The 23,464-nt window shown below is 44.6% G+C and overlaps 1 protein-coding gene across 2 annotated transcripts in view; it reads right to left on the reverse strand.

Annotated features, from left to right (window-relative positions):
* The window catches only part of NUP93 (nucleoporin 93), a 128,856-nt gene that overhangs the window by 23,027 nt on the left and 82,365 nt on the right, over positions 1–23,464 (reverse strand). For both annotated transcript variants that reach the window (XM_061594361.1, XM_061594362.1), the window contains 5 exons: positions 22,809–22,937; positions 9,722–9,796; positions 7,693–7,782; positions 5,197–5,336; positions 339–471 (listed from right to left, as the gene is read on the reverse strand). In XM_061594361.1, coding sequence (XP_061450345.1) covers positions 339–471; positions 5,197–5,336; positions 7,693–7,782; positions 9,722–9,796; positions 22,809–22,937 — 567 coding nt within the window. The remainder of the gene's footprint in view (positions 1–338; positions 472–5,196; positions 5,337–7,692; positions 7,783–9,721; positions 9,797–22,808; positions 22,938–23,464) is intronic.

Here is a 23,464-nt window from a genome sequence, read left to right on the forward strand (position 1 = left end):
ATACCACGGTTAATGGTATCAAAAGCCACCAAGAGATCAAGTAAGAATAAAAGGGTCGCGCTCCCCCTGTCCTTCTCCCAATAGAGGTCATCCATCAGGGCAATCGAGGTCAATTCAGTCCCATAACCAAGCCTGCACCTGGACTGGAAAACTGCCTCTCCCTCCTCTCCCCTAAGCAACTGCAAAGTGTATTCAAACACATACCTTTCTTGTTCCCTGCTTCTGACCCACATGACAACCCCCCCACCCCATAATTTCTGCACAGGTTAAGTGAGCCAGAATGATCTGATTGGGTTAATACGGTAATGCTAGAACACCTCGGCTATGGATGCACCTACCTGGAGTCCTGGGACAGACACTGGGAGTCGGATGTTCAGGAAACTGCGGACTAATTGGTAGGTTCCAGGTACTCCGCCCAGCTGGGCCTGGTGCAAGTTTCCAAAGACCGTCACTAATGTGTAGTTCTTGTAACTGCAAGGAACCACCCATTGCTAATTCATAAGGAGTCTCACATGTCCCAATGTTTATTTAACATATATTTAAGTTAATATTTATTTACATGTTTTTATCCCGCATTTTAAGAAAGATGTTTTCCAAGAGGCTCACCATTTTAAAAAAAGTAATGTAATTAAACACAACTGCAAAAATATAACAAATTATACAAGTTCTTAAAAGTGCAGCATTCTTCAAAAGCAGCAGAATAAGCAACAGTAAGCTAACAAAACACTAAACCATGCAACAGAGATAAACACGACATAACTTCCTGGTATTAAAAAAATATCAGCGGCAAATGAAAAACATTTTCACCTTGCGCCTAAAACTCCTAGAGGTGGGCACCAGATGCAAAGACCTGAGGCGGCTATTCCCAAGCTGCGGCACCACTACTGAGAAGGCACAGTCCTCCACCATCATCTGCCTGGCCCCAGCAGCTCAGAAAACCCAAAGAAGAGCTTCTCCGGGGCACCTCAAAGAGCAGGCAGGCTTGCTGGGGAGCAGGAGGCCCAGCAGAGCGGTGTAAGAGCAGTGATTAACTCACAACTTTTATCACACTAGCTGGGGATCACTTTCCACTGTTCAACCTCCATGTTGGGATGTTGTTGAGCCCCTTACCCCGGGGGGGGGGGGTGTTCCATGAAGGAGAGCTAACCTGCCTCAGCTTGCTAATGAGCTTCCATTAGGGTCAAATTACACGTTATGTTAATCCCATGGCTTGCCCTTCAGTGCAAGAATTTTCTTTCATATGTAAGCAATGTGGGATGCTTGATCCAGATCAGAAACCTGGGGTGTGGAGGAGTGGTGGTGGTGGTGGAGGAGGACTTTAAGCCTTTTGGCCCTGATGTGGTCCTGATCTAGATCAGGGGCTACGTGCCTACTATATGTGAAAGAAAAATCCTGCACTTCAGGGCAAATCATATGCTTAACATGCAACTCTGGCCCTCAGAGAAGGAAGTAACTTTGTCTACCACCCGAATTTCCCTCCCCGCTACACCGGCCCACCCTGGCTTGTTCTGCTTGGGCTAAAGGACAACCCCCTTAGCCCCTGCCTATCAGCCTTTAAATCACAAGTGGGGAATCTGTGGCCTTCCAGACATTGTTGGACTCATTGTTCATGACGACTCCTTATCGTTTTATTCTCTGTATGGTTCACTTTTAGGTACATGACTTACAAGTGCAAATGATTAAGTGGTATATAAATATCTTAAATAAATCATGAACTCCCATGAGCCCCCTGAAGGCATGGCCAATGGCCAGAGGTGATGGGGGTGGTTGTCCAGCAACACCTGAAGGGCGACAGGTTCCCCACCCCTGCTTTAGAATGGTTGTTTGTAGGCCTCTCAGTTCTCATTCCCTCTCTTCCCCGAGACACCCAGGTCTCGCTCAGCCACAAAACGCCTCCCTGCTGAGTGGGCACTGCAGCACTGCCTTTCCTGGCCTTCAACTAGACTGTTGAGCGATCTCGTTGCTGCAGCAACCGCAGCTGCGGCTCCAAGACTGTCAAGTCCACTGACACTGTTGCTGCAGCCTCCATGATCAGGATACAAAGTACTATTTGATTGAATTATGCTTATATATTTGTAAGCTCTCCAGCCTTGGATGTATTAAATCAAGAATGGAGAAGCTGATGTGTTTGGACAACAAAATGCCATCAATGTTTATTTATTTATTTATTTATTTTATTTCATTTTTAAACCGCCCATAGCGAATAGCTCTCTGGGCGGTGTACAAAAGATTAAAAGTACAGAAATACAAAATATCACAATAAATAAACTGAAACAAAGAGATTTAAAATTGTAACATTAAACGCTTTAAAATGCCTGGGAGCATAGCCAGGTCTTAACCTGGCGCCGAAAAGATAAAAGCGTCGGCGCCAGGCGTATTTCTTCGGGGAGGCTATTCCACAATTCGGGGGCCACTACAGAAAAGGCCCTAGATCGAGTAACTGTCCTCCGGGCTTCCCGATGGGTTGGTACCCGGAGGAGGGCCTTAGACGCTGAGCGAAGTGACCGGGTCGGTTCATAGCGGGAGAGGCGTTCCACAAGATACTGTTAAGAAGATACTGTTACTGTTCCACAAGAATGTTAACCACTGGCTGTCCTAGTTGGGGCTGATGTGAGTTGGAGACCAATCACATCTGGAGGGCCACAGGTTCCTCATTCATTCATTTTTTTTTTAATTAGGAATATGCTTGAATTTGCTCTCAGAGTTGATTTATGGGTTGCTGAAGGAAACCAAGTGCCTCATTCCTTTGCCATCTGAGGAGAGGTGGGCTAAGAACACAGAGGGGCTTTTTGGTTGTGGCACCCCGATTGTGGAACTCTTCCAAGAAAGGACGGCCAGGTGCCTATGCTAACAGATTCTAGGCATCAGGTGGAGACCTTTTTATTTTCCTAGGTCAGCCTTCACCAACCTGGTGCCCCCAGATGTTTTGGACCACAACTCCCTTCAGCCACAGCTAGCATGGCTGTGCTGGCTGGGAGCTGTAGTCCAAAACATCTAGTGGGCACCAAGCTGGCAAAGGCTAGCCTAAGTTTTTAATTTGACTATTTTTTCTTGGTCTGAATTTTAAAGTAACATAAATAACAAAAAACATGTATATTATATACCATCCTTCAGCCCTAAAAAGTGCCACCACTACTGTTATCAATGGTTACTTTATCACTGATAGCATTCACCTAAAAATGTCTCTTTAAAGGAGGATGCTTCCATAAACCGTATTTCACAAAAAGCAAGACAGTAAATATTTGCACATAAAGCATCTTTTAGTTGGACGAGATTTGAGGATTTCACACTCTAAATTTATACTGGGGCAGGGGGAAGGGGAAGGAAGAAAAAGGGAATAGGCAAGTGTAACAAACCAGTGGAGAATGAAAGGATGAGAGGCCTTTCCTGCACCCCAAATAGGGTGATCAGTTTGCCCCTATGTTTGTGAACCCTCCATCCAAAAATACTAAAAGGGGAACGATTTTGGAGTGTAGCTCTATGTCACCAAAGAACCTCTCTCTCTGTACTCTTCCCTAATTCCATAAGGATAGCTGGAAGCTGACTTGAGATAAGGAACATGTGACCTTATGTCCAGCCCAGGAAGATCCAGGGGAGAAAGGAATAAAAGCAAAAAAAAAAAACATTCTGGAGTTTTTGTCAAAATTTCTTCTTTAACTGTACATGTACTTTACTATTAACTCGTTATTCTAGTTGTCTGTTAGTCTGTGACTTGGTCATTCTGCACATTCTACTGAGGGACCTCTTCCTACAATTTATTATATAAAAAAAGAAACCCAACATTTTTTAAAAAAAGAAACAACTGCTTTTGTTTTTTCCATCTGTTTCCACCTCAATGAGCTCTGCCAGGTAATGTATTCTACTCAGCCTCATGGTGAGTATACAAACTATGGGGATAGCACTTGAGAGGAGATGGTGGTGCAGTGCTTCTGTCCCCAGCTTAGTCTCCCTAGCTCTCCATTATCTGCAGATGAAGGGGTCACGTTTGAGATTTTGGGTGATGTTGCCATTTTCACCCAGGTGGCTTACTTCCAATTTATGGCACCTTGAGTGTTTTTTGGTTCCTGGGCAACCTTTTGGTTAAGAGATTGCACTGGGATCAGCTGGTTAATTCTGGTGGTGAAACAAGACCCCACCTGGGTTAAAGACTTTTAAAAGCAAGCTGCTGTTAAAACAGTCCTGCGATCATCATCACACTGGACCATCAATGCAATTATTCTATGACTGAGGTACACAGAAGCCTGTGTCTAAGTAGCAGAAACAGGCTAGCTAGACTTGGAATGAACAGTTTCCTTTGTTTTAATATACTGTTCTGCTTTTCCTTTTGGCTCTTGCCTCCCCCCGCCCTCTGATTCTATTCTAAATAAATTCGATAGCATGGTTCATGCTATACAGAGGTCAGAATGGGGTTTGTTATAGAAAAGTCAATTACACTGGTCATGAGGAAGAGTCAGGGAAATTGGATGCAATCCCTGCTTCCCCTTGAAGGTATTTCTTTGGGATCCCCAGAAGTCACTCCTGCCAGGGGTTAGAGAGTAGTAAAGGGGTGTGGAGTCATCTATGTGGGAGTATTGGACACAGCTAGTTTACTCAGTCTGGCTGTTGGAGAAGGAAGGAAGTTAAAGGTTCATTCCTTCCATCCATTACAGTACAGGGATGATGGTTCCAATCAGCCTCCTAGCAAGGTAGAGGATTCTACCACTGCCCTCCCAGTATCAGATATTACAACAATAGTCCAATACTTGGAAGTCTGCTTTCTCTGGCACTTAATTACTGAGCTGGCAGTATGCATGCAGGACGCTCAAGTGTCTGAAAGCACAACGTATGCAGGGGGAAAAAGTTACATGTATTTATTTATTAGTCGCCCATCTAGCTGGCTGTCCAACCACTCTGGGCGACCTACACTATAGGCATATAATACCTAGACATTGAAAATCTAAAAATAATGAAGATAAAATCTAGCCCACCCCAAAAGCCTGCCTGAATGCATCCTTCTTGCATTCTTCAGATGCCCAAGTGACTTGCAAAAGTGACACCAGGTCATTCCACCATTCACAATGTCATTCAGGCCTGAGCAAAGTGAAAGGGTGGAATGGATGGTAGATCTTTCAGAAGCACTGTTATACCTGTAGGCATTTGTATACCTGCAAAAAAGCGTATGAAACTTCCTGAATTCTAACTACTTTGCAGCCATACCTTTGCTCAAGGTATTGGAGGGCCTGCCTTACAAACTCCATCTCCACCTCCATGCTCGTCCGGACTTTCAGCGCATCACTTGCAGGAACCAGCAAAACATCAGTCATTTGCTTTACCATAGCCCACAAGTCAGAAATGTTCTGCAAAACATAAGGGGCCAAGATGACAGAAGAAGCTACCGTGAGAAGAGGCTGTGTCCTTATCTTTTTCAGTGCAGCATTTAAAATGAAGAGGGTTAATGGTACCGGTTCACATGCACTGATGAACACTGGCTGCTACTGACAGTACGACCCTCATTACACGAAAACACTAGTCTTCACTGTTTCCAGACATGGGACCCAACTTTAACCCAAATATTTATTCCTAAATTTCTTTACCCCATATATGTATGACGCTAATGGGGATGTTGTGACTAGGGATGGGATCCATTGGCTGGTGCTGGTTCAAAAGCATTTTGTCAACCTAACAGAATCAATTCACATTCGTTCTTTGTCTACTATCAGCTGCTTTTACCAGTCTGATTTTTTCTCTCCCTAAAAATATTGATATTAATATTTTCTTTCACGTATCAATATTTTCTTTCAAAATATTGATATTTTGAAAGGAAATATTGATAGTTTGAAAGCAAATATTGCCGCCTCCCCCTCCTCTGCTGTGACTCAGGTGGTCAATTTTCACGTTAGCAAGCATAGCCTGGCTGTTTTCGTTTTGGAAAGGAGGAAAGCAGCTTTCAGTGCCCCCCACCCCCACCCCCACCTCCTCCTTGGCCTCTGAGTCCTTAATACAGGGGAGACTTAGCTTGCTTCCTTCTGCTTGGAGCTTAGATTATTTGAATAGAGAGGGGGTGGCAGAGCAAGAGCGAGAGAGAGAGGGAGCTGTACTGCTGTGCTGTGTGTAAAATCAATAAAAGAACATGACATTCGAGGGAATATTCAAGGGGAAAAATCAAACGTCAGGGGAAAGTCACTGAAGCTCAGAGCAAACAGGATCGCTCCACAAAGAGAATATGTGGACCACTGAAAAATCCAGTGCTAAATCTAAATTCAGTGGAATTCTTGCCCATCCTTAGTTATGACCCATCTTTGACCAGGCTGTGACCTGGTAATAGGTCCTGACCCACCAGTTGAAGACCAGTGCTGCCAAGGCTACAAGTATGTTATAAAAACGTTAAGCCAAGTGGAATTCAGTTTTACTTTTATGGTTTGCCCCGTAAGGGAATTCTGGGGGTTGTAGTTTTACATGAGTGCCGAGAATTCTATCAAGAGAACATAGGAAGCTGCCGTATACCGAGTCAGACCATTGGTCATTCTAGCTCAGTATTGTCTACACTGACTGGCAGCGGCTCTCTAGGGTTTCAGGCAGAGTACACTCCTAGTTCCACCTGGAGGTGCCAGGGACTGAACTTGGGACCTTCTGCATGCAAAGCAGATGCTCTGCCTCTGATCTATGGCCCTTCACCCAATCATCTGCACACAACACTACAGTTCTCAGGATTCCTTGGAGAAAAGTCTGACAGAATGAAAACTGACAGACAGATCCTAATTTTCTTGGCATCCCATTCATTAATGGCAATTTTCCCCCTGAAAAGGGTTTCCCAACGACTGGGAACATCCAACATGAGGCTTTCTGAACTATATAGTGTTCGTTCCCTCCTTGATTCTAATCATCACCTAAGTTACAACATGATTAGTGGGACTGTATGATGCTCTGGTCTCTGCGATGTCCCCCCATTTTACATGTAACGTCAGTTAGTAAATTGCTGAAACAACATCTCTAATTTGGCTTTAGTGGTAAAACAGGACTCTAAAGTTGCCAGAGACTGTTATCCTGAAAACGCTGCTCTTTTGCTGCACAGAGTGGCGACTCCACCCACAAGCCTCCTCCTCAAATGTTGCCGGCCATGGCTGTAACACGCTCCAGGTGTGTGCGCGCACAACTACATGCATATGTTGGTGTTGACCTTTAAAACCCTATACGGTTTCGGCCCAGTTTATCTGAAGAAACGCCTCCAGCATCACCAATTATGCCGCCAGACAAGATCAGCCTCAAAAGGCCTTCTCTCGGTCCCACCAGTTAGGACAGTGAGGCTGGTGCGGACCAGAGAGAGGGCATTCTCGATTGTGGCCCCCACCCTCTGGAATTCACTCCCTTTTGACCTTCGACATGCCTCCTCCCTGATAGGTTTCCACCGGGCATGGAAGACCTGGCTATTCAGGCAGGCCTACAGGATTTCTGGGATGGATTAGTTTTATGTTGTATTAATTGAAGGATGGTTTTAGATTAATTGATGACTGTGATTTTTTGATTGTATATTGTATTTTACACTATTGTACGTCACCTAGAGTGTCCGTTAGTTCGGACAGATAGGCGACTAATAAATGAAATTTTATTATTTATTATATGTAAGTAGCAGCCAGTTTTGCCCATGTCAACAGGCTGCTCATCTCAGCTGAACACAAGCAGAGCATCTCCTTAGGCTAACTTTATGGGCAGTACCTTATCATCCAGTTCTACAACAGCAGCACAAAGATCCACCAAGTTGGGTTGCAGATGTCCATTCACAATCTTCTCATTATAAACATAAATCTAAAAACATATTGAGAGTAAGCAGTTTTCTACCACAAATGCCAATCCCGCTCCTTCCCATGTTTTCCCCTCAACCCCCTCCCCTCACTGCTAACCACAGCAGAAACTGAAACCGGCCTCCAGATCATATGGCCTTAGGGGAGTGCTCCTGCCAGCAGTTTCCCTATTTCATTGCCTTTCAGAAATGACACATCAGGGGATGTACAGCAATATAAAATGCTCTGCCACATTTATTCCAAAGCTCCAGGCAGACCTGAGGGTCAAAAGCAGTACAGCATTTCTCATTGCTGTGCATGGCAAATCCCTAAGTTGATCTAATGACAATGCAAGGGGGCCAACTGCAGCAGATATGTGAAGCCCTAAATCTGAGGGACAAGTGACAGTTTTCAGTCCAGCCCTTTCATATCTGCGGAAGGGTTTTTAACTACATGCCGACATGGTGAAACCAAGGGTGAATGTGCATTTGCACATAATGGGAAGCCAAGGTTGCTGGCTTATCATGGTTTATCTGGAATGTGCCCTGAGCTGGTCCACTTTGCTCCTCCCCTGGCATGAGTGCAAGAAACAAACCAATAAGCTACAATTAAGCTTGGCCTCCCATAGTGTTCAAATACACAAGCCTGGTTTATTGCTCCGTAACAACGTTTGTTGGTGGCTGATGAATCCCGGCATTTTAGAGAGCGACAAACCAGGATCCCAGACTCAGATGTCACAGGAAGCCAAAATTAATTGCAGCTTCCTGGTCTGTTTTCCCTACTTGCACCAGCGAGGAATGAAGAGGGAGGGATCGGGCAGGATACACCAGCAAGACATGGCCAGATTTAAAATAAAGAGAACTCCCAGTACACATTATACCTGTGCGGAGAGAACTGCACTGGCTGTCAATCAGCTACCAGACAATGTTCAAGGTCAATGTTCAAGGGGGTTGGCACCTTGTGGCTCTCAGCCTAATTTCATGTGGATGAGAGGAGGAAAAGAAGGAGGGAGAAGGAAATGGGGTGGGTGGGTGAGCCAAAACAGATAGGGGGGGGAAGCCCTCTGCAACTGATCAGGTCAGATATCTGGCAAAAGCAGCCTGTCCTCCCTTGCAGCCTACTGGGCACGGAGGGAGAGAGGGAGGGAGGGAGAGAGGGAGGGAGAGGGAGAGGGAGAGGGGGAGAGGGAGAGGGGGAGGGGGAGAGGGGGAGGGGGAGGGGGAGGGGGAGGGGGAGGGGGAGGGGGAGGGGGAGAGGGAGAGGGAGAGGGAGAGGGAGAGGGAGAGGGAGAGGGAGAGGGAGAGGGAGAGAAGAAAGTGGCAGAAAGACAGAGAGAAAATCCTAATGAACTATAGATTAAAAGAAGAAGGAGAAAAGAGATTGTTCCCACCTACGTTTGACTTGACCTGACCTTGGCCCACCATTGGCTTGAGCCATGCCCACCCATGTCTTTGACAGATTACATCCTGAGGAAGTACTGTGCCCAGCTCTTGCTTTACAAATTTCAAAGCAGCAAGAGAAAAGGCTGCTTCCATACCTCCTACTCTCCTCTCCCAGCTGCTTGTACAAGTCTTTATAGTCTTCCTCCCAGGTAGGGCTCGGGAGAAAAGTGGGCGACGGAGCTGGAAGAGGACTGGGACAGGAAATGCAGAAACCGCTTCCTTTCTTTGGTGATGGTACAGTCTCATGGCGGCTTTACTATGCACTATTACATATTGTGGTGGGCCATGTCAGGTCAACAGATGGATATCTTAAGGAATGTGAGAAGGGTCATGGGATTTAGGGGGCTTGATGGAGAAAATGCAGGACCATGGATATAGCCAAGCAAGGGTAAATTCTAGCAATCTGAAAATATCCAATTTTAAAGACTCTTGCTGGTAAACAGTCCCTTCTGACATGGTCCTTGGCCTACCTGGGAGCTTTGGATAACAAAACCAAGAGACCGAGGTTTCTGATTTACTCACTTGTCGGGCGTATGCCATCTCAATGTTGTCCAAAGAACTGCGGCCTGGTGGTGGCAACTCACTGATGTAACTGGGCTGTTGGAAGAAGATAAGAATGCCAATCAGAATATACAACACAAACTCATTCAGCAAGCATGGAGCACTTGACCTCTTTTGCAGTCTGCCACAACAAGTGCAATACCAAGTTTTTTAGGATCTCATTGCAGTGTACTAAGTCACTGGGCAAATGGCTTTTGCTGTAGCAAGGTTTTCCAAAGCTGCACATCTCTCTCTCTCAGTCCCTGGATTATATTCAGCTACGTCCTACTCAGAGTAGACTCACTAAAAGTATGAAGTTAGTTGTGTCCATTAATTTCAATGGGTCTACTCTGAGTAGGAATAGCACTGCTGTTCTGTATCCACCTCGTTTAGAAGCAACCTGGAGGCACTTTTAGAGGACTCGCTTCTGGTCCCCCTTTGCCCTTGATGCATTTTCTCCCTTTTTCAAAGCTGGTTTTAAGTGGATTTTAATAAAGGTATTTTATCACAGTGCTCTGAGCACCCACTGGCAAAGTGGGCGGTGGATGTGAATTAACAACAATGATTTTAAAACAGAAACTGTGACCTTCAAATGTGAAAAAATCCCTTGAAAAGACATGTGTCCTTCAACATTAAAATGTTGACATATGACCATGACCCCCACCACAGAAATTGTTTCTTCCAAATTCATCACTCTCAAAATTGATTGTTTTATAATAAAGTTGTATACACAAAGAGAGATGATACAACAATGACCAATGTCAAGTTTAGAGCTAGATGTAGATTTTGTACTCTTTAGAGAGGCTGGAAAATAAATTGATCAAGGGATAGCTACCTCCCACTCAGCAAAGTCCCTTTAAACTAGACAAGAGAAGCTTCCCGCTCAGTTGCTAAGAGAAACCCCTGTCAACGTGACAGTTCAGTTCTCCAGTTTGCCAGTGTTGGGATCACTGAACTCAATCAGCAGAACAGTTTGTTTTGATTGAAGGACTCTGATTTCTCTGGCACCCATTTTAGCACTCAACGCTCTGCACCTTCAGCCTCAGGCAGGATATTTTATCCAGCGTTAAGGGGTTCTGGCGCTTTCCTCTAAAGCATCTCATGCAGGAAGGGTGCCAGAATACTAGAGGGGGCAGACCTCTGACATGGCATGGTATGGCAGTTCCTGGATCACCGTTGCTCTTTTTTGGGCCAGAGGGGGCTACAGCGAGGAAGCACTGTCTAGCCACACAGGCAGAGTTCGCTCAAAACATTTAACTGCCTTAGGTAGAGCAGCAAATTCTCTCTCCTCCACCCTCCACACATTTCCAAGTGAAGGGGAATAGTAAAGTAGGGCCCCGCTTACCGGCGCTTCGCATTCCGGCGTTCCGCTAATGCAGCAGCGGGAAATTCCCCATTTTAAAGCTGTTTTTGCGATTTTGCGGCATTTTTGCACCCCATTATAATCAATGGGGTTACGCTTTACGGCAGGGGCCTGGTCCTTAACCCACCGTATAAGCGGGGCCCTACTGTAGCCAGTGGTGACTAAATTAATCCCACACACAACCTCTCCCTGGGAGTAAAAATATTATAATAGTAAATTAAGTAAGTAACCACCTGCTGCCCTTCCACAACACTCAAAATCAGCTGCCTGAGGTGGCTGCCTTATTCTGCTTAAGGGTAGGGCTAACCTTGTACTGCGGATAGGAACTGCTTGATGATATATATAATACCTTCAGTTTCGAGTCTCACTGCCTTGGACACAATTCACAAATAGGCAACAAATCTTGTGGTTTAAGAACATACCTATAGCCAACATATACTTCTATAAAACTTTAAAAAGCAGGGAAATTGGGCAGCTACAGTGAATGCACCAGGGGAATAGGAGACCTGACCTCCTCTCTGAAATATTGTACTGCCCTACAAATCGGTCAAAATGCAAACACAATTTGTTTTGGACTTTTGGTTTTGCTTTTTAAAGTTTGATAGAAATATCTGTGGGCTATAGGTATGTTCTTAAACCGCAAGGTTTTTTGCCTATTTATGAATTTCTCTGCTTTTTAATCCAGGAGGTAAGAAATGGGATCCTGTGCAAGTTTGCTGAGAATGGATTGATCATTTGCATGCTTATTGAGTTCAGTGGGATTTACTCCCCTGCAATCATGCTTAGGATCGGTGAAACTGACCACAGGGGCTGCGGAAGGGAGGATGGGGAGGGGAGCGGGGAGGACAGGTTTGATCATTTGCATGTTTATTGAGTTCAGTGGGATTTACTCCCGTGCAATCATGCTTAGGATAGGTAAAAATAACCATGGGGAGGAAAGCCTGGAGAGGGCAGGGGAGGAGGAAGGAAGAGGGGAGGAGAGGAAGAGGGGAGGAGAGGAAGAAGGGAGGAGGAAGAGGAGAGGGAAAGGAGGGAAAAGGCAGGTCTGATCATTTGCATGCTTATTGAGTTTAGTGGGATTTACTCCTGTGCAATCATGGCTAGGATAGGTAAAACTGACCATGGGGGAGGAGGAGGTGGAAGGGAGAATAGAGGGAAGCAGGAGGAGTTGGAGGGGGAAGCAAAGGATTGGAAGACAGTGGGGGAAGAGGAGGGAAGGGGCAAAAGGGGGTGATGGGACGGAGGAGGAGAGGAGGGCGGGCTGATCATTTGCATGCTTATTCAGTTCAATGGGATTTACTCCTGTGCAATCATGCTTGAAAAGGAAATGGACTGTCTTCAAGTAGATTCCAACTTATGGCGACCCTATGAATAGGGTTTTCATGGTAGAGGTGGTTTACCATTGCCTCCCTCTGAGGCTGAGAGGCAGTGACTGACCCAAGGTCACCCAGAGAGCTTCATGGCTGTGTGGGGATTTGAACCCTGGTCTCCCAGGTTGTAGTCCTAGGATAGGTAAAACTGACCATGGGGGAGGAGGAGGGGAAGAAGGAAGAGGGGGAAGGAGCGGATTAGAAGGGGATCGGGGAGAGGAAGGAAGGGGTGAAGGAAGGGGGAGGGATGGGGCAAGAGGGAAGGGATAGGAGGGAGAAGAAGGAAAGGGCAGGTTTGATCATTTGCATGCTTTTTGACTTTAGTGGGACTTACTCCTGTGCAGTCATGCTTAGGATAGGTGAAACTGACCTGGGGGAGGGGCAGGGGGGAGGAAATTGCGTGGGTGGGCACTGGGCAGAGGGAAAGCCCCTTTCTTTTCCAACAGGAAAACACTGTGAACAGTATCATTCTTTTTCAGGGTTTCCCCCTTTTTATTCTACAGCAGGCACATGTAGCCTCCCACAAAAATTTAAACCAAAACTGTCCCTGGTCACATCCACACCAGACCTTTCTTTCACTTTAGACAGCCATGGCTTCTCCCTAAGAATCCTGGGAAGTGTAGTTAGTGAAGGGTGCTGAGAGTTTCTAAGAGAGGCCCTGTTCCCCTCACAGAGGTACAATCCCCAGAACAGGGGCTGACTGTTAAACAAATCTGGCCACTGGAGCTCTGTCAGGGAAATAGGAGTCTCCTAACAAGTCTCAGCATGCTTCACAAACTATACTTCCGAGGATTCTTTGGGAGAAGCCATGACTGTCTCAAGTGAAATAAAAGTCTGGTGTGGGTGTGGCTCCCGGATTAGGCAAGCCCAGCAGCTGTGAGTCTGGCTCTTAGAACACTGACAGCTGGTTCTTACTGAGCATGCCCAACATTATCATTGAGTTCAAGCCAAAATTTCTTAAATTAATTAAAAATCAGCCAGGCATTTTTTAAACTTTTAAACTGCAGAAGATGAAGGTCAGAGTATGGGGCAAGGTCAGTAATAGGATTACAGATACTCTGTGAACATGGCTGATTTTTAATTAATTTCAACAGATTATGAGAACTCTGAGGGGAAAAAGTCCAAAAGGGGCTGGTTTCCCCCCCCTCTCTTTTTACACTTTGAACTCTCAATTCTCTCTGACTGTTTTGTGCATCGCCATGAAAACTTAGAGGGTTGTTAAGCAAGTGTTTCTGAGTGCAGGACTATAAGTTTTGTAAGGTTTTGTTTTGAAATGAGCTTATAGGAAGCATCAGAAGGCATGGGTGGGTATTTTCAATTTAACACTGAGAAATGCAAAAAATCCATGCTGACTATAGAATACAGCCACTCTCATGGCTGTATAATATAGTCAACCAAAAGGAGCCATTTTGAGAACAAATTCATGTTTTGGATATTTCATTTAAATGCAATCTCATGTGGTGGGTGGTAACCAGGGCTGTGGAGTCAGTACGCCAAACCTTCGACTCCGACTCCTCTATTTTTCTACTGTCCGACTCCGACTCCACCCAAAATTGCTTCCAACTCCACAGCCCTGGAAAGGGCTGTAAATGTCTTTGTAAATTGGAAGCTCTCATAGGAGCATTTTTATTGCTGCCTGAATATGCACTGATCTTGGCATCACAGCATTTGTCTTCATCTGGGTCCTGTGTCATACAGTGACACACAAAATGTTTTCCATCTTGAGTTATGGTGAAATGCTCAACTACAGCTGACTTCATGGGGAGCTTCTTTGACATTTTGAATTTATATTTTAAAAAAATTGTCAATCAAAATTTATTTTGAAGCCGGAGTTGGAGTCGGTACATTTCTACCGACTCCGACTCCACCCAAAATTGCTTCCGACTCCACGACTCCGACTCCACAGCCCTGGTAGTAACACATGAGAGGACTTTTCCAAACACTGCTTGCCCTCATATAGTAAAAACAGAGATTGGTACTTAACCATGAATAGGAGTTTGCTGTTTATGCTGGGATGCATTCTGTAAACAGTCCAGAGGGAGGAGTAATCCCGAATACATCCGAGCATAATCAGGCAAACAGCAGCTCTCACCACATTCAAATTAAACTGATAGTGATGCTTTCATGGTATCTTAACAGTAACAAAAGACACGGCCTCAGACAAGCAAGAGTTGCTATTACTATGTGTTTTATTCAACTTAGTTCTATACAGAGTTATTATTATTATAATGTTAATATTGGGCTACAACCCGGGAGACCAGGGTTCGAATCCCCACATGGCCATGAAGCTCACTGGGTGACCTTGGGCCGGTAACTGCCTCTCAGCCTCATGAAAACCTTATTCATAGGGTCGCCATAAGTTGGAACTGACTTGAAGGCTGTACATTTACATTTTTATTACCTGCCCTTCACCATCAGGCTCCATGGCGGGTCACAACAATATAAAATACATGATTAAAAAGTTTAAAACAAACAAAAGTTGAAACTGGTAGGCCCAAGTTAGCCACGCCCAGAGCTTGGAAGTAACTCGTTATTTTTAACGAGTTACTTGTAATTAGTTACAATTTTAAATAACGAGTGGTAATTCCATTACATTTGGCAAGTAACGGAACGACTAGTAATTTCCCTACTTTTCAGCTGCAACTTTAACGTTTCCACGTTAGGTTGGACGTTATTGGGGGCGGGAACAAGGGGAAGTCAGCTCCTGGCTGTGATTGGTTAACACAAGACATGTGCCTCACACTGATTGGACCTCTGCACAGACTGTCTCTTCCCTCGTGATCTGTGTTAGGAGGCACGAGGGAAGAGGTGAATAGGCAGGGCCTGCTAGCGTCTGAGAGGACAAAATGGACGCCGGAGGAAAAAGCCAGGGCAAGGACAACGGAGGAGAAGGCAGCAGCAGAATGGCGAAGAGCTGTGGAGGTGAGTGACGATGATTTGTGTGTGTGTGCGTGTGTGTGCGTGTGTGTGCGTGTGTGTGTGCCCTCCGCGGCACCGTTCTGCCCCCCTGCGGCACCGTTCTGCCCCCCCACTGCCTCTCCTTGCCTCTGCTGCCCCCTCCATCAATCACAAGGCACTTCCGAAACTTCGGCCTATCAGAGCTTGGAAAAGTTACTTTTTTGAACTACAACTCCCATCAGCCCTAGGCAACATGGCCACTGGATTAGGCTGATGGGAGCTGTAGTTCAAAAAAGTAACTTTTCCAAGCTCTGGCCTACTTCTCTCCCCCTTGTTCCCATGCATACCTGTGTGCTGTATTTATCCAGACAGAGCACTCCTGCCTTTTAAAATGCTGGCTAGCTTTTTATTGTATGTTTATTTGAACTCCATCTTTCTTTTTATTTGTATTTTTGTCCTGTTTAATCACAAGACTGAATTGTATGTGGGACAAAAACTGTCTCAGTAATAATAATAATAATAAAAAAACATTAGGTGTATAATAAATGGCTTAAGGCTGATTTTTTTGTTCTTGGCACAGATGAGGTGAGAAGTAGGGTCCTTGCAGCTCCTCCTCTCAGTCCCCCAGCTCTCAAACTCATGTTCTGTGAGAAAGAGAGAGATTCCCAGTCCCAGAGAGAGACAGACTGTTGACAATCTCTGCTAATATCTATACAAATGTACATAACATGCATCACCTGAACTCACATGATCTAGAGTTACCTTAGATCTTGCAAGATTTGCAAATGAGAAGCAATAGGGTTTTATATTAGTTCTGATTGTCTATTGGGCTATCATAGGTTATATGTTTTTTTCATTTTCTATGGCAAAAACTCCAACTTCAATGGAATTTATGTGATGTGTTCTAATCATTTGAATTTGGCTAATGAATGCTTTATTCTTTCATCAGAACTTTAGCAGTAGTACTAAAATATTAATAAAAAAGAAAAGGGAAAGAAAAAATACTTTACATACATCATTCAGCTGTATTGCTAATTATAGATATAAAAGATAAACGGCATTTTGTCAAAAGTATTTTTGTCTACATTTTATACCTCATCCTTGGTTTTCCAAGCTTGGCATGGAATGCTTCTCATACAGAATTAATTTGAAATGCTGCATATTTATTATCATAATCATCATATTCAAAATAAAAAATATATGTACCGCCTTCAAGTTGATTCCAACTTATGGTGACCCTACGAATAGGGTTTTCATGAGGCTGAGAGGCAGTGACTGGCCCAAGGTCACCCAGTGAGCTTCATGGCTATGTGGGGATTTGAACCCTAGTCTCATTTTGTTCTCACAACAACCCTGTGAGATAGTAGGTTAGACTGGCCCAGGCAGGGTTATTCAGTGAGCAAAAATGATGCAAATAGGATCTCTTTTAATTGTGCTATCGACCTGCTTACTTCCACTCTGACTGGGGAAGAGATGGGGGCACATCACAGCTGAAGTTCACCCATATAGGAGCATTATCTCTTGTTTATTACAGAGACGCCTGTTGCAGGTTTTGCTGCTGAGAGCAGCAGTCAGTTAGTGCGGCCACTTGAGTCACAGCTTGTTGATCCTGAGGAGGCAAAACTAGAAAGTGAGGTTCAGAAAGGAGGCCCTGTGCATGAGGAGGAGGAGGGCATGAAGCAGTGCCAGTTGCCCACAGCCACATCTGCAGAACAGCAAGTACCATGGTTTGGCTTTGAGAAAGCTTGTACATTTGTGAGCCAGAGTGGGAAAAATGTTGTTGTACGATGCAATTACTGCCTTCCAAGGATCAAAAATCTGAGATCAGCTGTTTCCTCCTCATCGAATGTGAAGAAACATTTTGAGGTAAGCCTTTGTCATGCTGGTCCTCAAAGAGTGTCCATTGTCTATTTATGTTTAAATTGTGAAGTTCCTCTTCCATTTCTTCTTGGATTCATGCTTTGTTCTTCTTCCTCAGAGGGCACACCCTGAGAAGCTGAGATTGAAGTGGTACAGGAATACACAGAGATTATGGAGCCACTAGCCCAGTCCCTAGATATCCTGCAACGGGAGAACGGCATGTTCATGGGGTATTTGCTACCAATGCTCTGCAATCTGGACCGCAAGTTAGAAGGACTGGAAAACAAACCTGAGAGGTACACATACTGTTTTCAGCTGCTGAGAGGTGTGCGCGAAGCCCTAAGAAAGCGGTTTGCAGCTATCTGGGAGGACAAGAGGCTTCTTCTGGCAGCCTGCCTACACCCTCGCTTCAAACTAGATTGGCTGGAATCGTGTCAGGCCACCACCCATACCAACAAGTAAGAACATTAGGGAAGCCCTTTGGGTGGATTACTCCAAGGGAAATGTTGTCTCAAGGGAGGCATCAGAGGGCTTAAGGTGGTAGGCAGGGGCTGGGTCTTTTCTTCCTGGGGCTCCTCATCACAACCTTGGGTTGCTGCAGGTAATCCTTAAGGGTCTGCTGTGCTGCCCCATGAGTGTGGTGACTTGGTCACCTTCCTACCTTCCATGTCATCATCCACAGGCTCAGGCTGGACCCTGAACCAGGGAACATGACAAGCATCAGGAAATGAAGAGCAGATGATGGTTTCCTAACATATATGTGTTAACATATCCTCTCTCTTTCTTAAATACACAATGGAAGCCTTGTTGAAAGCTGAAATAAAGATGGGTGTACTTAATGAGGACAGTGATCAGTCTTCAGATAAAGACCAGGAAGGAGATGACTTAGCAGATGACTTCTTTAACTTTCTGCCCCAGGGCAAGAAGTCAGCAGTGGACACTGCTGAGCAGGAACTGGTGAGGTACCTGAGGTCTCCCAGCAGGGAAGTGTCATCACTCCATGGCTTTCCACGTGTGCTGCGGTGTTTTTTGCAGCACAACACAGGCATGCCTTCAAGCGCCGCAGTAGAACGCCTGTTCAGTACTGGTGGCAACGTAATGACTGTAAAAAGACATTCCTTGTCTGACATGCTGTTTGAGCATCTTTTTCTTTTGAGACATAACAGAAACGTATTATAAAAGCATTTCAAGTGTAAAATTTGATTTCAAGAGTTGGGGTATCTTCATTGCTTGGGGGGATGTGAGATTCTGTTATGCCGTTATGTTAATCTTATGGATAATTTTTTTTACTCTACTACCCCCTGTGTGTGTGTGTTTATTTTTAATATTGTTTTAGGCTTCTTAGATGTGCAGCAGCCAAGGCCAGCACCTTGTAGGAGTTTTTTAAAAAAAGCAACTGAAATGTAATTGTAGTGATTACTTTTGAGAAAAAGTAAAGTAATCAGTTGCTTTCAGAGCAATTGTAATTGTAACGGTAATTACTACTTTTTTGGGCCAAGCAATTGTAACTGTAATTTATTACTTTTTAAAAGTAATCTTCCAAGCTCTGGCCACGCCCATCAATTTCAATGGGTCTAGCTGGTGTAGCACAGTGGGGAGGAAAGCTTGGCTCCACAGTGAGTGGCTCGGGGTTACATGTCCTGCCACCTGTGCAGCCGTGTGCAAGCTGCATAGTCCCAAGGAGCCCAGTTACCCCCCAAGCTGGCAGTTGCAGACAAGGAAGGGGCTGGCTTCTGCAGTTGTGGCAAGCTGAGCAGGCCCTAGCCAGCTGGGGAGGACTAGCCTCAGAGGGAGGCAATGGTAAACCCCCTCTGAATACTGCTTACCATGAAAACCCTATTCATAGGGTAGCCATAAGGCGGGATTGACTTGAAGGCAGTCTATTTCCATTTCATTCTGAGTAGAACTCAGCTGGAGACAGCCCTATATGATGAGGAACTAGCTTAAGGCAATTAAAGCGATTTTCCTGGAAATGGAGGAGGGGGCTTTGCAGAACCTACAAAACCAGCTGAGATGGGAGTTACGCCTCCAGTTGAAAGCACTAGCCATCATTTGTTGTTATGTGCCTTCCAGTCAATTATGACTTATGGCGACCCTATGAATCAGCGACCTCCAATAGCATCTGTTATAAACCACCCTGTTCAGATCTTGTAAGTTCAGGTCTGTGGCTTCCTTTATGGTATCAATCCATCTCTTGTTTGGTCTTCCTCTTTTTCTACTCCATTCTGTTTTTCCCAGCATTATTGTCTTTTCTAGTGAATCATGTGTTTCCGCTATCTGTCCAAAGTATAACCTCCGTTTCATCATTTTCGCTTTTAGTGATAGTTGTGGTTTAATTTGTTCTAACACCCAATTATATGTCTTTTTCGTGGTCCATAGTATCCGCACAGCTCTCTTCCAACACCACATTTCAACTGAGTTGATTTTTTCTTATCCGCTTTTTTCACTGTCCAACTTTCACATCCATACATAGAGATCAGAAATACCATGGTCTGAATGATCCTGATTTTAGTGTTCAGTGATACATCTTTGCATCTGAGGACCTTTTCTAGTTCTCTCATAGCTGCCCTCCCCAGTCCTAGCAGTCTTCTGATTTTTTGACTATTGTCTCCATTTTGGTTAATGACTGTGCCAAGGTATTGATAATCTCTGAGAAGTTCAATGTCCTTGTTGTCAACTTTAAAGTTATATAAATCTTCTGTTGTCATGACTTCAGTCTTCTTGACGATCAGCTGTAGTCCTGCTTTTGTGCTTTCCTCTTTAACTTTTATCAGCATTCGTTTCAAATCATTACTGGTTTCTGCTAGTAGTATGGTATCGTCTACGTATCTTAAATTATTGATATTTCTCCCTCCAATTTTCACACCTCCTTCATCTTGGTCCAATCCTGCTTTGGAAACTGGTGAGTTAAGATTCACCCAGGAGGCCCTTTTCAAATACTTTAATATGATCATCACCATCATCATCATTTATTATCCGCCCTTCACCCAAAAGTCCCAGGGCAGGTTACAACAATTTTAAAATAAGATATTAAAAACAACCTAAAATTAATAGGCACCAAGCCATGAGTAGGCAATACAAATTGGATGAAGCATCATACCAAATAAACAAGATCATAAGCCCCATCATCCCAGATGTGGTCTATATACTTTCAAATGGAATTTGGGCAGCAGTTATTAAAAGGGTAGACCAAAGCTATCATCTGACCTTGAATCAGTCCTTGGGTGGCCTAAAATAGTAAAACACTGCAAAAAAATAAATCATGCAAAATAAGAGGTGTTATGCTATTTGGGTTTCCATGACCCAAATGGGGGGGGGGGAAAGCCAGCTGTGACACATGAAGAAAAAAACTATTTTGTTTTTGTTCTGCATCTCAATTGCCTGATGTAATTGATATGTTTAAAAGCATGCAACATTTGCAGCTAGTGATTTGGTCCAATAAAGGCATTGAAAGAAATGCATTCTGTCTGCAAGAAAATGTGCAATGTACTTGGGAAGAGCAGCCAGACTTTGTTGTAGGCAGGCCCAACTTTCTGATTTCAAAGCAGGAAAATTAAACATGTACTTTTAATTCCTGATGGGCTTCTCCACTGTAGCTTCACGAACAACTGGGCAACACAGAAAGCTGCTGTGCAGTTGTGCCTGCAGTTGCGCCTTCACAGAGGACCATTTAGCCTCACTTGTTGCGAGTGCAGGCACCCAACACATGCATTATTCATACACGCATTCCGAAGGAAAAGCCTTGGCAGACGTTTTGGCAAAGCTCCAAATGGCTTGGCTCTCCGCTGCAACATTTGGGGAGGGGTGAGGCAGGAACGGCTGCAACCCCACCTGCACGCTTGCCATCTTACCTCAATCTCTGGGTCTAAGTGCATCCTGGAGCGACATGGAATTTCAAAGAGTCCTGGGGAGATTCGAACTATAACAAAGCAGCCATGCGCCTTAGCGGCTGTAGAACCAGGTCGTGTGACAGCAACACTTTATAACAGAAATGATGGGGGGGGGGAGATGAAGCAAAACCAGGGAGACAGCCAAAGGCCATGGGGAGAGGCAGCAGATCCAAACCAAATTGGGCCCTTGAACGGAACACTCCTGGAATACATAGCTAAGCTAAACATCCTCAATACTATATTTCCTTTTACCAGACACCACGCCCTTCAGGGAACTGTGGAAACCTCCAAAAGAGAGAATGTGTGCGCTGCCTTCTTTGAAGCATAAAACATCACACGCAAGTATTATAATGCTAGTATTTTTCACCAGCATGAAGATTGGGCTGCTTCCTGCTGTGTTTGGATCTGTGCCTTTCAGCTGATTCTGCATATCCTGAGGTATCAATTAAACCCCTATTATACTCTAAGGAGGAGCGTCTGCCTCTTGCTCACTCATTCACACACAGACAATTCTGCTGAAACAGGATTTAAGTGCAACCTGTGAGGGGAAAGTTAAGCAGCTTGCTTTTAACACAGCAGACGCATTGCAAACCGCCCAGGCCTTTGACTTCGAGGCGGGAAACAAAACACTACTTCAAGGGTTTCAAATGCTCTCACAGCAACACACCAATATTATACAGGGCGCTGCAGGAGAGAGCAGGGCATTGCAGAATGACAGATTGAATTCTATCTTTTAACCCATTCATGAGCTTATTTGAGGGTTTTTTTTACTTCCTTTGAGATTTCAACACCTATGATCAGGACAGTGTACCTCCTAACAGTGGGTACAAAGGATGACTAGCTTCAAGTTATCCATTCAGAAGAGACCTCCAAATATGATGTTCTAAAGAAAGGTTAAACTTCAATACACAGAAACCGCAGAATTCATTGAATGCTTCTAGGATAAGCTTCCAAGTCAATGAAGCTCTGCTACTGCAGAGTAGTGAGTGATTTCCTAGTTTCCAGCACAGACTTAAGAAGAGATCCCAACATTTAACTGATAATTATGAAACTGTAATTCCAGATCACTATACAGAACACAGCCAATTAACCCAAGAAATTTGGAAAAAGAACTTCAGGGTTCCATACATTTCTTCAATGAAGAACACTTTAAAAACAAATTAGGAAGGAGCGGGGAGGTAAAGGGCCACAAAAACAGAAAAATGCAATGGTAATGAGCAAAGGATTCAGCTTCCCAAGAAGCTCAGCTTTCCTTTTTTTAAAAAGCAAGTTACTAGACATTAAGGCTGTGAAAATATGCTTGGAAGTACACAGTGGAGAAATCTCAGAAGTCAGAGAGTGGCTGAAAAGAATTTTAGTGGATGGAGCTGGATTTCAATGCCCGTCTCCCTCAAGCATAGGCAAAACTACAATAGTGTGGAAACAGATAAAATTGCAGAATGAATCATGCATTTTTGAAAAACAACAAATACATGACTTTGACAGTTGCGGAATTCAATTTTTTCTTGGTGCAGAATCAGGATTTCCTGGGGCAAAATTTATTTCTTTAATTGTAGAGCACCCATGTGCACACACACAGAGTTCTGTTTTAACTAGATAAATTACTAAGAACCTGCAGCCAAAGAATTAGCTGATTTGTTCAAACCAGTATTTCTAGATACGTAATTGCAAGAGATCCTGAGAGATACCTCATTTTCCTGAGTAAAGTCCAGGGCATCTTCTCCTGAAGCCAGCAGTGTATGAAGGATCCTTTGCTTCACCTGTTCCCATTCGACCAGCATCGATTCCCGATGATACTCCTCAGCCATAGCAAAGGTCTAGGACAAGCAAGATGAACACAGAAAACACCAAGCCATCAGAGCAGCCCTCCAGATGTTTTGGTCTACAGCTCCCAACAGCCCCAGCCTGGAGGGCATCGGGCTAGTGAAGGCTGCATCAGACCCACCCCGAATTCAAGGACAAACAATGCTCATGCCAAGGGCCAGTACTCCTTTGTTACTGAAACTGTTCCCTGCCCCCCACATAGAGCATCCTGGTGAAAATGATGCCTTACTCCCAAGGCTCTACATACCCCACCCACCCAAAACCCTAACCAACCCAAATTATTTTATTCAGCTTCTGAGAACTAGCTTCTCATTAATTTGAAATATTTTGTGCCAAAACTGGGGAAGCATCAAAACTGGAAATTGGGGGCTTCAGGGACAACAGGAGAGAAAAGGAGCTCTGTGCGTTACTAAAATGCCTCCCCCAGCTTCTGAACATTTCGCAAGATACTGCTGCCTGCTTGGCTTTTTCTCTGCAGCCATAGGGGTTAGGAACATAGGCATCAGCCTTTCACCAGGTC

The sequence above is a fragment of the Rhineura floridana genome, chromosome 13, assembly GCF_030035675.1.
Source record: "Rhineura floridana isolate rRhiFlo1 chromosome 13, rRhiFlo1.hap2, whole genome shotgun sequence".
In the NCBI taxonomy this organism is placed as follows: Eukaryota; Metazoa; Chordata; class Lepidosauria; order Squamata; family Rhineuridae; genus Rhineura; species Rhineura floridana.